This window comes from Herpailurus yagouaroundi, unplaced genomic scaffold, assembly GCF_014898765.1.
Source record: "Herpailurus yagouaroundi ecotype Mexico unplaced genomic scaffold, PumYag 308, whole genome shotgun sequence".
NCBI lineage: Eukaryota > Metazoa > Chordata > Mammalia > Carnivora > Felidae > Herpailurus > Herpailurus yagouaroundi.
In genome coordinates, this window is record NW_024412525.1 from 1,208,803 (window position 1) to 1,223,704 (window position 14,902).

At 39.7% G+C, this 14,902-nt stretch overlaps 1 protein-coding gene across 3 annotated transcripts in view; it reads left to right on the forward strand.

Moving 5' to 3' along the window:
• The window catches only part of NR5A2 (nuclear receptor subfamily 5 group A member 2), a 139,068-nt gene that overhangs the window by 70,001 nt on the left and 54,165 nt on the right, over positions 1-14,902 (forward strand). For all 3 annotated transcript variants that reach the window (XM_040462032.1, XM_040462031.1, XM_040462033.1), the window contains exons 5-6: positions 3,874-3,993; positions 13,985-14,132. In XM_040462032.1, the coding sequence (XP_040317966.1) occupies positions 3,874-3,993; positions 13,985-14,132 (268 nt within the window). The remainder of the gene's footprint in view (positions 1-3,873; positions 3,994-13,984; positions 14,133-14,902) is intronic.

Below are 14,902 nucleotides of genomic sequence, written 5' to 3' on the forward strand. Positions count from 1 at the left end.
TGTTACACCCCATTCTTTTTCCGAACACGGGACAAAAATATATCATTGTTTGGAAGTGTATCTTCAACATCCCCAAAGAAAAGAAGGCCAGAAGTCTGATTCTGTTTTACAACTGGAACATGGTTTGATGCTGGAAAACTATTACGGCAGTATTTGTGTCATGTTCTATATGAAAATAAGGGACCATAAAATGCAAATGAAGAGGAAGAACCCCTTAATGAGATGGCTTCCAAAACTATGCTGCTTTTAATTTTCACTCACCTTTTCTCCTTTTCTGTGTGGCCCGCAGATAATCTCCTGGCTCTTTCATTTTTCTAAAATGGGAATAACAAATACACTTTGACGTGTCTGTATTCCCCCACCCATGCTGAAATTATCTGCAACATGAACACGTATAATAATTGTTTCTGGGGAGACAATCTCAGGGTGGAGTATTTTAGGTTTCCCTGAAAAGAGTGCTAAATAAATAACTAAAGCTTCAGACACACACAGACACCCACACAACAAAACAAAGAAACATACAGGGGAGCCAAATTGCCCTCACAGACTGATAAATTCGAAATAAGATGCTGATCTTGTTTTTGCTGGAATGAGACTATAATAAGACCCAGTAGAGCAAAGTAAGATTTGTTTTGAAATCACCCCAAGCATATGAGAGAATTCTGGGACTCTGCCCTGGATGCTACAACATGTATGTTGCTGGTACATTTGGCCCCAGCTCCTTGTGACAACAGTTTGTGGAGAACATGTAGGTGGATCTAATTAACTGCTGCCCAAAGCCTGACCTGTTACACCACATGTCACTCTGGGGATTTTCCTGGAGAGAACATGACCTCCTATGGCCACTAAACCCCTAAGTAGTAGTTGAGTGAGCATCGTCCCCCACGAGAGTCATTTTCACAAGGTAGAGACCACATTAGTTCACCATTCTATCCCCGGTCTGGCACTCATACCCACCACATAATCATCCCTTAAAAACATCTTATTTGCTAATTGAATGAAATTCTTCTTGTCAGAACAGACTAACTGGTTCAAAGTATTTTTTTTTTTTTAAGTTTATTTTGAGAGAGAGTGAGCAGGGGAGGGGCAGAAGGAAAGGGAGAGAGAGAGAATGCCAGGCAGGCTCCTTACTGTCAACGCAGAGCTGAATGCTGGGCTCAAACTCATGAACCTTGGGGTCATGACCTGAGCCAAAATCAAGCATTGGACGCTTAACCGACTGAGCCACCTAGCAGTCCCTGGTTCAAAGTATTTCTGATGGAGGTGTTTTGGGAGCATTTTCCTGATCACAGAGCCTGATTGTAGTTTTGTGTAGTTTCAATTTCTACTACCACTTTTCTCCTCCACAGAATCAATGTGGTCTACCAAGCAGGAGCCCTCTGTTATTTCTTCATTTGTGTATTATTTTACGTTTTATGAAGGGAATTTCCCACCCACAGTCTTAATTCATCCTCACAAAAACTATCTCATATTTAAAAAAAAAAATTTTTTTTTAACGTTTATTTTATTTTTGAGACAGAGAGAGACAGAGCATGAACGGGGGAAGGTCAGAGAGAGAGGGAGACATAGAATCTGAAGCAGGCTCCAGGCTCTGAGCTGTCAGCCCAGAGCCCGACGCGGGGCTCGAACTCACGGACCTCGAGATCATGACCTGAGCCGAAGTCGGCCGCTCAACTGACTGAGCCACCCAGGCGCCCCCTATCTCATATTTTTAAGTGAGGAAGTAAGTCCAAAAGAATTAAGTGACTTGACCAAGTTCTTATAGCTGGGAAGTATAGAACTATGCCTTGAATCCTTCTTTGTACTATGAGTTCAGTGCTCTCTTGAACATATTCACAATGTCCTAGACTCATGGAAATAAAGTTAGTCACAAACTCACTACTAATGAATGTATGAGTGGAAATTTCCCAAGAATCAACAAGCTATCCAGAGTTCCATTGAATGGCCACTCGAAAATGAGTTTGTTAATGGGGTGCCTGGGTGGCTTAGTTGGTTAAGCATCTGACTTTGGCTTAGGTCATGATCTCACAGTTCATGAGTTCGAGCTCTGCTTGGGGTCTCTGCTGACAGCTCAGAGCCTGGAACCTGTTTCAGAATCTGTGACTCCCTTTCTCTCTGACACTCCCCCACTCACACTCTGTCTCTCAAAAAATAAATGCTAAAATAAAAAATTTTTAAATGAATTTGTTAAAAGTAAGTCAAATTGGGGCGCCTGGGTGGCGCAGTCGGTTAAGCGTCCGACTTCAGCCAGGTCACGATCTCGCGGTCCGTGAGTTCGAGCCCCGCGTCAGGCTCTGGGCTGATGGCTCAGAGCCTGGAGCCTGTTTCCGATTCTGTGTCTCCCTCTCTCTCTGCCCCTCCCCCGTTCATGCTCTGTCTCTCTCTGTCCCAAAAATAAATAAACGTTGAAAAAAAAAAAAAAATAAGTCAAATTAATTTCACTTAGAAAATGTTAGCACTGGGGCACCTAGGAAGTTCAGTCTGACTTTTGATTTCAGCTCAGATCACAATCCCAGGATTGTGGGATCAAGCCCTGAGTCAGGCTCTGTACTGAGCATGGATCCTGCCTGGGATTCTCTCTCTCTCTCTCTCTCTCTCTCTCTCTTTCTTTTTCTCTCTCTCCCCTGCTCACACACTCTCTCTCTAAAATAAAATAAAAATTTTTTAAAAAATTAAAAAAAAATTTTTAGCACCTCCTGATGTAATTTGGAGACAACCTAGAACTTGAGAGAGAGAGAAAATTTTTTAGGCATACCACTTAACCTCTCTGAGACCCTATTTTTAAATTGAATAGAATAAATTGAATAGAATGATATCAGCTTGGCTAACTTCAAAGGCATGTTCTGTCAGTCAAGTCTAAACCAATGCACAAAAAACGCTAAAAACTATGAAACAACACCTCAATGTCAGATGTTATTTTTATAAATACACAGTGTATGTCTAGATGTGGCCACCACATTTGGAAAAACCAGGGTCTTTGGCTGGTATATGTTACGAAATGAAGAACAAACTATTACAAGTAGCCATATGACTGGGTGAATATGCTCGTCACATTTAGACTGTGGATATGTGAGCTGTACATGAAATAGGTATGGGTTTGTCATTGAAGAATCCAGTTTCCTGGAGGACAAGATGAAATAAGAATAAAATGCCCACTGGGACACAGCACATTTCATTTTCTTCATGGAGTCCTCTGAGGGAGGTAATGTTCTTGGTTCATTTTTCAGTTCTGGAAACTGAAGTTTAGAGAGTTTGTGGGAAAATTGTCCAAATCGTAAAGCAAATGCAGGGTAGCATCAAGACTATGGCTGGTGATTGTTTGGTTCAAAGTCTAGCAAGGTTTGGACTTCCCATCAACACTGATGACAAAGTATGGCAGTGTTCCAAAAGTCATTTGTGCTGGCATGCTAGTTGTCTCTTATATAAATCTTCTCAGTTTGTCAGCTTGCAAATATCTATATACTATTTCAGCTTTGGGTCAATGTATTAAACTCTAGATACATAAGCACAGGCTATTTGGGGTCATTCCAGTGGGGTCTACTGAGGACAGAGTGAGGCGCCTGTACCTCCCATAAGCAAACTCTAATAGCTCTGTTAACGTTGGACAGACCGTTCTAATGGAGGACCTTTTCCTAGCAGCTCATTGATTATAAATACTACTCTTAAGTATTCATACGTGGCTTAAAACGTATTTGTCCAAATGAAAATAATGATTTTCAGGAGTAGCGATGTAAACCCCAAGCATCTATGCTGTGGCAACCGTCGGCAGAGAGTTCTTGGCTTATAGCGAGTTCTCTTATGCAGAAAATTATGCAAAGACAAAAAATGTGGTGAATAACAGTGCCATTTTTTTTTTTTCTATTTCTTTTATAGGTTGATGACCAAATGAAACTGCTTCAGAATTGCTGGAGTGAGCTCTTAATTCTCGACCACATTTACCGACAAGTGGTACATGGAAAGGAAGGATCAATCTTCCTGGTTACTGGGCAACAAGTGAGTATAGAGAATCAAAAAAAGAAAAAAAGAAAAAAAGTCTTTTTATTAAGCATGTTCAGAATGGCAGGAATTTAACTAGGTCAGAAGCACTCTGATGCTTTGAAAGGGAGAGATTGGCTGTACATAATTTAGAAAAGCTGGCCTGGTGCACTCTGTTCCTACACCGATGATTACAGTTAAACTTGTAAAAGCAAACATAATCACAAACATTCTGCTGCTTTCAGTCTGCTGGGATTGAAAGTTGTGCTTTGAAGGGTCCAAACAATTGCTAAAATTCACGATTAGTACCCAGCATTTTTTCCACGAGCTTCTGCATCAATCTATCACACTTGTTTATCAGCTATTAAAAAAGCTTATACGTTGTGGAATCTTTCCTGTCTTGAAGTCATAGTGGTGGAAAAGACTGATTCAAATATCGTATATAAACTAAATGTTTGGCATAAAGGCAAGCACGTGAAAGGGGACAGGGGTTCGAGTTTTCAAGAGCCAGCCATCATTCAAAACAAAGGCAGAAAAAATTACTGTTAGGTCCTACACCTTTCTGAATTGATGTTTGTCAGTCAACAAATATTTACTGAACGTCTGACGGTGTGCTAGTCACTATTCTAAGGTTTTGGCAGATACTAGTGAACAACACAGAAAAAGGCTGCTACCCTCGTGAAACTTAACATTATAGTAGGGAGAAGCTGACAATAAAGAATAATCCTATAAGAAACCTATATATAAGGAACATATACTGTATTAGAGGTCCAAGTGCTGTTGAATAAAGGAAGAAATGGAAAAAAGAAACAGGAAGTTTCTTGGAGGAGGAGAGATAGTTATTGGCTTCATGGACCTAAGTCCAACTTTACAGGATTTTGGCATGTCCCTCCCATTTCATAGCCTTCATTCAATAACCGATGTGTTATTAAAATAAATGCATGGAGCATAGGGCTTCCCTAAATCCATTGGGTCATTCCTATTCAAGCATCACTGCCGTGTTCAGCAATGCCTCAGTACTTCAGGACTCAGGCACCGTGATCTTTTACATCCAGCCATAAATGTTTATGTGCTGTGAAACCACAGTAGTGCATATTTGAAAATGAGAGGCTGTCTCCACACCATTTGCTGTATTATTAATAAATCACATTTTCCCAATCAAATTAAAGGCAAGCACTATTTCAGAGTTTTTGCAAATTGGATCAATTCAACCATCTCCATCACTGTCTGGTCCCTGCTTTCTGTACATCTCTTAAGAAAAGCCTTCTAGACGAGAAAATAAAGTCTCATGGGCTTGACGTCTTGCACTTTGAAATTTCTGTTTAACATTTTTGTCCAGTGACCCAAGTCTTTGGAGAAAACGTACCCATTTTTAGAGTTTAATCACTGGGTATGACTCCTAGCCCCCTCTCCCTCTTATATTCCCCCATCCCTGCCCAAGTAGAAACTGCATTAGAAGAAGACTCAGCCCACAGATTAATTTGATTTCATTTCCTTCCGAGTTTCAGAAATCAAATGGGTTTGTGTGGTTCTTTCTCAAAGCACTTCCATTCTTGCTCTTTAGAAATACTCCTTATTTCACATTTCATTTTGCCTTAAGTGCTGTCCCTGGGTAAAAGTAATTACCATTTAAAAAGTAGAGAAAGTGCATTTCTTCTCTCTGATTTTCAAAACCAAGAACACTCAGGAATAGATGGTATTTATAGTCTTTAGTATCAATTATTGCTACTTCATGTTTTGCCATCACAACAGAATAGAGAACTCCCTGGTGGAGAACTAGTTCTTACCTCACACCTTTCCTGCCACCCAAATTCTTCTAGCTCTCTCCTCCGCCCTTCTAAAGTGAGTAACATTTGCATCAAACCCCTCCCCTTCCCCTTTCCATCCAATCCAATGAATTGTAATGATATAGTATAGTATAGTATAGTATAGTATAGTATAGTATAGTATAGTAATGATTCATTATAATCAGACATTCTTACTTACGAAAATTTTGAAACAAATCTTCTATTCTGGTGTGGAACAGAGTAGACAAAACATTTTGAAAGTATCTCCGGCCTTCTTGGAATTTACAACTTTTTTTTTTTTTTAAAGATCTAATTGGCTTTATTAAGCGATTCATGAATCCAGCAATATTTCATCTCCTAGAATTTCTTAAGTAAAAGCAAAAGAAGTGCTACAAAGGAAGACTTTTCCAAAGCATGTGACCGTTCCAACAGAATGAGAAAGATATTTTAATGTGGGGTCATAGACTTATTTTTACATCTCCACAGTACCTATTTAGTGCTGAATATGTGAGGTGCGTGATAAATATTAGCTGATGGTACTAAATTAGAACCATTCTATCTGTCACCTAAGTGCTTAATTAAAACAAGTTATCTTGCACTCAACACCCAGAGTATTAATCCCCTCCATGTTCCCACATCTCATCTACACTGTCTTACAACTTCCCATTTTCTGTCGTGGGGCTGAGACACCAGCACGGGTCCTACATTACTAAGTCACTTTTTTACTGTAGGAGACATGCACTGCTTCCCACCCCGAGATGCAGGGAGATACTGAGAATGTTAAGTATAATTTTCTTAGAATGATAAAACACTTCCCTGATTACAGTGGGGAAACCTAGATTTGTTGTTGTTGTTGTTGTTGTTGTTAAAGCAACAATGACAATAATACAGGATTTGGAGTATGCTAATTTTAGGAAGATCAGGAAAGCAGTGATGAAAGGATGAAAGGAAGTGCAAGAGTAGAGCTATATGTAGGGTGGGGGGGAATGATTTTTAAAAGGAAAAGGCATGGAGATGGCTGAAGAAAGCAAAAAAAAAAAAAAGAGAGAATTTCCTTCGTTTATAGACTAACAACAATTGAACTATGGGTAGAGTATATCTTCATTACCAGTGCAGACTCCTTTTTCTCTAGTATGAAAATGTGTGTGTGTGTGTGTGTGTCTGTGTGTGTGTTGTACACATGTGGTCTAGTTCAGAGGTGAACTGACCTGTGTTCAAGTCCCCATTCCAAAACTTACTAGCTGTGTCATCTTGAGCAGCTCCCCTTTCTCTCCAAAGTTGAGTGTCCTTGCCTATCCAGTGGGGACTGTAGTGGAAACCACCTCACAGGACTATAGTAGGAATTACAAGAAATAGTTCTGTAAAGTGCAGATGTGAAAATTAGAAACTATCAAAACTAAGCTGACATGTAGCTGACAGTTATGAAGTCAACAACCGTATGAAGAAAGTACTATTATATATATATAATATATTATTATATATAATATATATAATAATAAATAATAATATTATATATATAATAATAATAATAATAATAATAATGATAATAATCATTATTATTATTATCCCCATTTTGCAGATGAGGAACTGAGGCAAAAAGAGGTGACGTATTTGATTCAAGGCCAAAACACAACTATAAATAGTGGTAGGATATTCAGATTGAGGCAGCCTCGTGCCAAACTTTGTGTTCTTAACCAACATACCAGACTGCTTTTCTGTATGGTTTTAGATGTACAGAGCTTGCTTCACCATAGGCGCTCAATTTGGTCTTTGTGTATCTATCATGTCAGTGCCTGACCCCTTCTATGGAACTTCCAAGCAAAACATTCATTTCTTTTTCATTGAGCCTGAATAAATAAATGTTTTTGTTGTATATATACTTTTTGGTGTGGCCTTGTAAACACATTGTAAAAACAAATATAAATTTTCCCAGGAGTATTTTCACCTGTTTATTACTTACTGTTATGAAGTTACTTCAGCATGAAGAAAATGCTAGAAAAAAAGAAAAAGGGTCATTCCTAATGCCACCACCCTGAATCAGCTGTCTTTGTTGAGTTTTCTTCCAATCTTTGGAGAAAAGTGTTTTAAATGTGGGTTTTTCTTACTTTCCTAAATCAAATAATTCATCTGCCACTGAAACACATTGACCTACTACCACAGATTTGTGCAGAATGTGAACTTTGAAACAATGATAGAAGCCTGTTTCCACGATGCGTCGTATAGAGTTATGATGTTGATATCGTGGTGAAAAAATTCCACAGAATTATTTCAATAAAGCAAAATACCCGTATGAGCAGCTTAACACTCACCTAGGGGAGAGGAACAGCTTTATTCATTTAGCTAAAAATATTCCTGAGGGCCTATCAAAGATGTGAGGGGGAAAATTAGACACAGTCCTGCACTCAGTGGTGATAAGAGGTGTAATTTATCATCTAACGATTGTGATGACTGACCCTTGCAGAGTGCTTTGTACTGTGCACTTTCACAGGAAAGCCGCGTGACACAGGTTCAGATAAGATGGGAGGAAGGTTCAGTGGAAGAAGTGCAAAGGGAATCACATGGGCATTTGAAGCTGTCCAGATTCCACTTCTAGAAGGAAGTGCCTTCTTTCCAAAGTGAAGGTGTTTGACCAAACTCCTTTGCAGGTTGAGGCAGACACTACTGCTTAAATCCTGCCGGGGTTAGAGGAGCAGTGACAAAGAATTTCTGGATAGAACTTTACCTAAACTCCACCACCTTTTACAGCTTCAACCGGAAGAAATAACGGGACTCCCAAATCACTCATTAGAAATTTCCAGGTTTGCGGTGCCTGGGTGGCTCAGTCAGTTGAGCGTCTGACTCTTGGTTTTGGCTCATGGTGTGTGAGGCCATGAGCTTGTGTCGGGTTCTGTGCTGGCAGCACAGAGCCCGCTTGGGATTCTCTCTCTCCCTCTCTCTTCCCCTCTCCTGCCCTCTCTCTCAAAAATAAATAAATTAGCATTTATGTATAACAACAACAAAAAGAAATTTTGAGGTTTACTTACAGAATTTTCTCAACTTCCCTGTGATGATTTCTTCTGGAACAAATGAAAATGTTTATGCTGAGTATTTTAAGATGAACAGTCATATTAAATATGCCTCAGTCCATAATATCAGGGCTATCGTCCTGACACAAAGGAAACCCAGGAAGAAATTTTTTGTCACCTTGAGACTGCATGTCGGGTCCATGCAATGCTTGATAGCAGCTCTGCTAGACAAGCTGAGGAATGTGAGGCCCCAGGTGCTCCTTGATCCCGTGTTCTGGCATTTTCCTACTGAACTCAGCTCATGGTAAATAAGGTGCATTTATTGCAACAGAGGAGGAAGAAAAAGACTAGACTTAGTTAGCTTTTTTTTTTTTTTTTAATGTTTGTTTACTTTTTGAGAGAGAGAGAGCACAAGCAGTGGAAGGGCAGAGAGAGAAGGAGACACAGAATCTGAAGCAGGCTCCAGCACGATGCGGGGCTCAAACCCATGAACCACGAGATCATGACCTGAGCTGAAGTTGGCCACTTAACTGACTGAGCCACCCAGGCGCCCCATGATTAGACTTAGTTTTAAGAAACAGTTCCAGGGAACTGCTTCTTGGAGCTTGAAGAGAGAGAAGAAAAGTTAGATAAAACAGCGCCACTTTTCTCCTAAGTCCCGTGGCTAGCACATTATGTTTGCTACATAAATGTCTGGACAATTGAGTCCCTTCATGGTTCATTGAGAACTAGAGGAACTGAAATAATCCCACTGCAGACAGCAGGCCCGGGCTCCACTACCTAGTATTAAAATGAGGATTTGGTGATTCACACCAAATTTCTTGCTTAAACCTAAGGTCAGCTGTTAAGCTTTCATTATATCTCTTAATCAGCCATCTATGTAAGCATATATTAAAAATCTTGTTAAGCAAAAAGGAAATAACAATGATCAGTAGTATTACTAATAATTAATATTATTAGTATTATCAGATCGATTCTATACTTTTATCCTTTTAAAACTATGACAAAAATTCATTTCTATTCAGTGTTTTAAAAGTACATGCACATAGGGCGCCTGGGCGCCTCAGTTGTTTGAGTGACCGACTCCTGATTTTGGTTCAGGTCGAGGGGATAGAGCCCTGCGTCGGGCTGTGCGCTGAGCCTGGAGCCCAAGGTTCTCTCTGTCTCTCTGTCTCTCTTTCTCTCCCTCTCTTCTGTTCCGTCCCCCTCTACCCCTCTTCCTGCTTGCATTCTCTTTTTTTTTTTTAATTTTTTTTTAACTTTATTTATTTTTGAGACAGAGAGAGACAGAGCATGAAGGGGGGAGGGGCAGAGAGAGAAGGAGACACAGAATCAGAAGCAGGCTCCAGGCTCTGAGCCATCAGCCCAGAGCCTGACGCGGGGCTCGAACTCACGGACCGCGAGATCGTGACCTGGCTGAAGTCGGACGCTTAACCGACTGCGCCACCCAGGCGCCCCGCATTCTCTTTTTTTAAAATAAAAGAAATACATGCACATAAGACATATCTGTGTGTACATAATACTTGTGTGTGTGTGTGTGTGTGTGTGTGTGTGTGTATTAACAATAGAGTAGTTTAAGGTGGGATCGCTTTTCGTATTTGCATATTGTAACTAATTAACAGCCACTGTAATATCATCCCAAGGGAAAGGTCCACTGGCAACTTCTTCATTATCTTCTATTATTGTGTCATATTAAAATGACAGGCATCTTACAGTGTATATAAGTCATCAAAAATTTCGGCTGTTAGAACTAAAAAACTAAAAGCAATTTAGCTAAAACTGTTTCTACCTTCATGATGATTGAAATTTATCCATAGGGGACATCAGCTTATAGTATTTCTTCAATATCTGCCTTGAATTTAATGGCACGAAGATTACATGTAAGAGAGCAATAAATTAATTTTACTAAGTACATAAAAGACAAGGCCAGCTGCTCCTGAAATGGGCACAAACTCTGCCCTCAACAATGAAAACATAATTATGTGCGTAATAAAATGTAAGGAAGTTGCAGATGTGTGTGCTGTTTCAGGAATAAATCACCTATCCTCCTTCAGAGCCGTGCAATTTGATAAATTATCCTTGAAGGAAATGTTATTGGAGCTCCCATTTAATAAGCATGTTTGAGCTTTCAAATTAGCATGTAAATAAATGTATAGCTGGAAAGTTGTTGGTATGCCGATTGATTTCCTGAAGTTCATCTAACTATAGAATCTTGTGGAACAATTTCAGTTTCTATCGGTTTAGTGTACTATGTCTTGAAGTGTAAAGTTCTAGGAGTTGAACTTACTATCACATCCCTGTTAGAACTGCACATATATCAGGGCACCTGGGTGGCTCAGTTGGTTAAGCGTCAGACTCTTGGTTTGGGCTCAGGTCATGATCTCACGGTTCGTGAGTTCGAGCCCCATGTCAGGCTCTGTGCTGACGGCTCAGAGCCTGAAGCCTGCTTGGGATTCTGTCTCCCTCTCTCTCTCTGCCCCTCCCCTGCTCTCTCTCTTTCTTTCTCAAAAACAAACAAATAAACATTAAAAAAACTAAAAAAAAAAAAAAAGAACTGTACATATATCAACTTTTAATTAACCTGTCTTTTAAAAAAATGATTTTAGGTTCTTGTTACAATGTACTACATTTTCAAGTAGGAGGTTCTCCTATTTGAACCTATTGCATACTTGTTGGAACTATATACATATGGACACTCAGTTAACTTTATCCTAATAATGGGAAAAGTTAATTCATAGTGACAGATTTGTGGTTTATTTTAGTGCACCTTCCTCGCTTAAGGCTTAACTGGTGATTTTGATTAAAATGTGCTCTGTACATAGTATGCTACTCAGCTGCGGCGCATTCAACAATTGATGCCGAGCTTGAATTGGTAGTATTACCCCAGGTACTCTCATTTCCTGATGATCCTAGAAGTGGGAGGCACCTTATTATCATCTACCTTCACTGTATTATTTAACGTTCAGGGCCCTAAGGGATGGAGTTCTCATAAGACCTCCCTAAGGGGCGCCTGGGTGGCACAGTCGGTTGAGCGTCCGACTTCAGCCACGTCACGATCTCGCGGTCCGTGAGTTCGAGCCCCGCGTCGGGCTCTGGGCTGATGGCTCAGAGCCTGGAGCCTGTTTCCGATTCTGTGTTTCCCTCTCTCTCTGCCCCTCCCCCGTTCATGCTCTGTCTCTCTCTGCCCCAAAAATGAATAAATGTTGAAAAAAAAAATTAAAAAAAAAAAAAAAAGACTTCCCTAAGATGCTTTGTTTGTACGTGGCCATGTCGGCCCAGATCTCTGCCTATCTTGTCCCAGTTTTCTTTGGCCTTCGCGACCCTACAGGACCTTCCTGCTGTTATTCCCTCACTTGTCCCATATGTCTCTGTAGGATTTATATTATTATTATCTGGGGTAGTTAGACGATGTGTATAAGTTTTGAAGAATTTAAGGCTCAGGCACCACTTTTAAGACTTCTCTGGAGTAGAAAGTTCCCTTGTAAGAGAACTGGCAAAATGATAGTTGAGACATGCCTTCAGGTGCTACACAGATCCGCACAGAATGCTCCACCGTGTTCTTCTGCTTGTCCTCTCTGCTTCCAGCTCACGGTTCAGGTTGCCTCTGTACTGGCCTTTGCCTTCACACATTCTCAGAAACCAAAGAGTTCTTAGAACACTTGATGTTTAAATGTAGCAGACAGGTGCCAGCACATGGACAAAGCTGGTAGGACAGTGCTGTGCCTGATACGAGAGCATACCTAGAACACACACTAACTGTGGCTTTTTCATGCATAGTTGACTCTTTATAAACTGATTGACACCTTTGGGGGTCATCTTTCCACTGACTCATAATTTTTCCCACTCTTGAAAAAGGTTTCTGTACACCCAGTATTCTCTAGTTAAAGCTGAAAATTCAACTCATCATATTTACACAATAAAAAAAAAAATCCATTCTGCCTTGTTTTTAATTGCAAATTCTACTCTAGGGACTCGTTCTCCTGCTTAGGAGGCAGCCCTGTGCCTTCTCCTGGAGAAGCAAGTGCAGTCAATTATGGTAATGAAATGTCAATAAATATAAAAATTTAATACAGTCTGCTCCGGGTGAGTGGCAGATGAGGACTTGCCTCCCAGACAAATTTGCTGCTGCTGCAAATATTAAATGCACCTAAAAGAGTATCTGGTTGCCTGAGAGCTCTCTAGTACAAAAAGGATGGCAGTATCAGGTACCAACTGGGCTTTCCCATTATGCTATAATTGCAGCAGTAAAGCCAGTACCATCATTGACAGCCATCCCAACATCTTAACTTATTATTCTAAGCTGAACTTTTCACGTCCCCATGAATAATCTAAGATTGGTGCATTACAGCACCTTTTTTTTTTAATGAAGAAGAAAAAAAGCCTTTTTTGTTTTGTTTTCCAAATCAAGAAATTCTTTTTTCTTTTTAAATGTTTATTATTTTTGAGAGAGAGAGGAAGAGAGAGAATCCCAAGCAAGCTCTGCTCTGTCAGCGCAGAGCCCAATGTGGGGCTTGAACTCGAGAACCCGTGCGATCATGACCTGAGCCAAGAGCAAGAGTCAGATGCTCAACCGACTGAGCCACCCAGGCACCCCAAGCAGTTATTTTTCTTAATACGATCATTGTCGTTTTTAGAGAAGAATGTATTAATAATCATATGAAAAGAGTTGTTGCTTTGTAGGAAGCAACAAGCTTAAGAATAATCTCAATGTGATTCCTTCATCATCCACAAGCATGCATTCTTGAACAATGACTACTTTAAAATATAGTCTCTTAATAAAATGAAAATAGAAACCTATCTCTGCCTTCACTGTCCTCATGCACTGGTTAATATCATCACGTGCTCACAGAATGCTATTCTGGATTCACTTTGTATGGATCGTACATTTTTCTTTAAACTTACTTGTGAGAGTTAAAAATTTTAGCCTGCCTGGTAATGTCGTGTCACAATAGAAAAAAGACGAAGGTATATACCTATAAAATTTAGGTAGGCAAAAAATCTGTTCCCTACAAAACTTATCAAAGTGATCAGGTTTTTTTCAGAGTAATTATGATACATTGCAAAATAATAGCATGTGTCCAACTATTTTCACAGGTAATGTCTTCTCTGTTGTAAATCTATAGTGGAATCTGATTTTACCCACAATTCTTAAAAGTTTCAATTAAAATACATGTTTCTGATTCTGGTAGTCACTAAAACTGTCATTCTGTGTTGCAGGTGGACTATTCCATAATAGCATCACAAGCCGGGGCCACCCTCAACAATCTCATGAGTCACGCACAGGAGTTAGTGGCAAAGCTTCGCTCTCTACAGTTCGATCAACGAGAGTTTGTGTGTCTGAAATTCTTGGTGCTCTTTAGTTTAGGTAAGGAATCCTTTCTCATACTACATACAGCCAAATGTTACTATATGATGCCAGTCTCGGAGTGTCTTGAAGTCAATGCATGTTTTTGTTCTACCAAGGTAATGCCCTTCTTTTCAAATCACGAAATCTTCAAGCGTGAATATATTTTTATGTATATCCTTCTGCATGATTCATAGCTTGTTAGTAGGTGGGTTAGGGGTGGGAAAGGAGTTATTAGACTGGAGTCCTGAATTTTCTCTCATAATGGACATAATGAGTAAGCAGCAGTTATATAAAACTGTGTCAGAAGGTTGAATGGAGATTGCTTAGGAAGGACGTATGGTATCGAATTGGAGCCATCCTTCTGCTATTGATGATTTCTATGCGCCATTTGTTGCAGCTTGCAAGCTACTGCTGTTTTTACTGTAAATGATGGATAGTAATTAAAAGCCTGTTTCTTAAATCTCTATCAGGATTAACCAGAGAATGTTTATAACCAGACATATCACTATGCAAGTATAAAAGATGATGGTTGTCAAGGGGAAAGGATGCTTCTTTAGGAAAGCTTTGGAGAAGAAAGATAACTAAGCAAGACAGATTGGCTAAATCAAGGTTCTCAGTGAGTCAGTTGAGAAAAATCACCACTGCTTGGAATAAAAAAAGGATTAAGGAGATGGATTTTTATTGACTTCAAAGGAACAGATTTTTCTGCCTGTCCCATACTAGATTTCTGTATTTTGTTGGCTTAATAAAGCCAACTTAAATAAACTTTTTGCCAAGTCCATTTATTA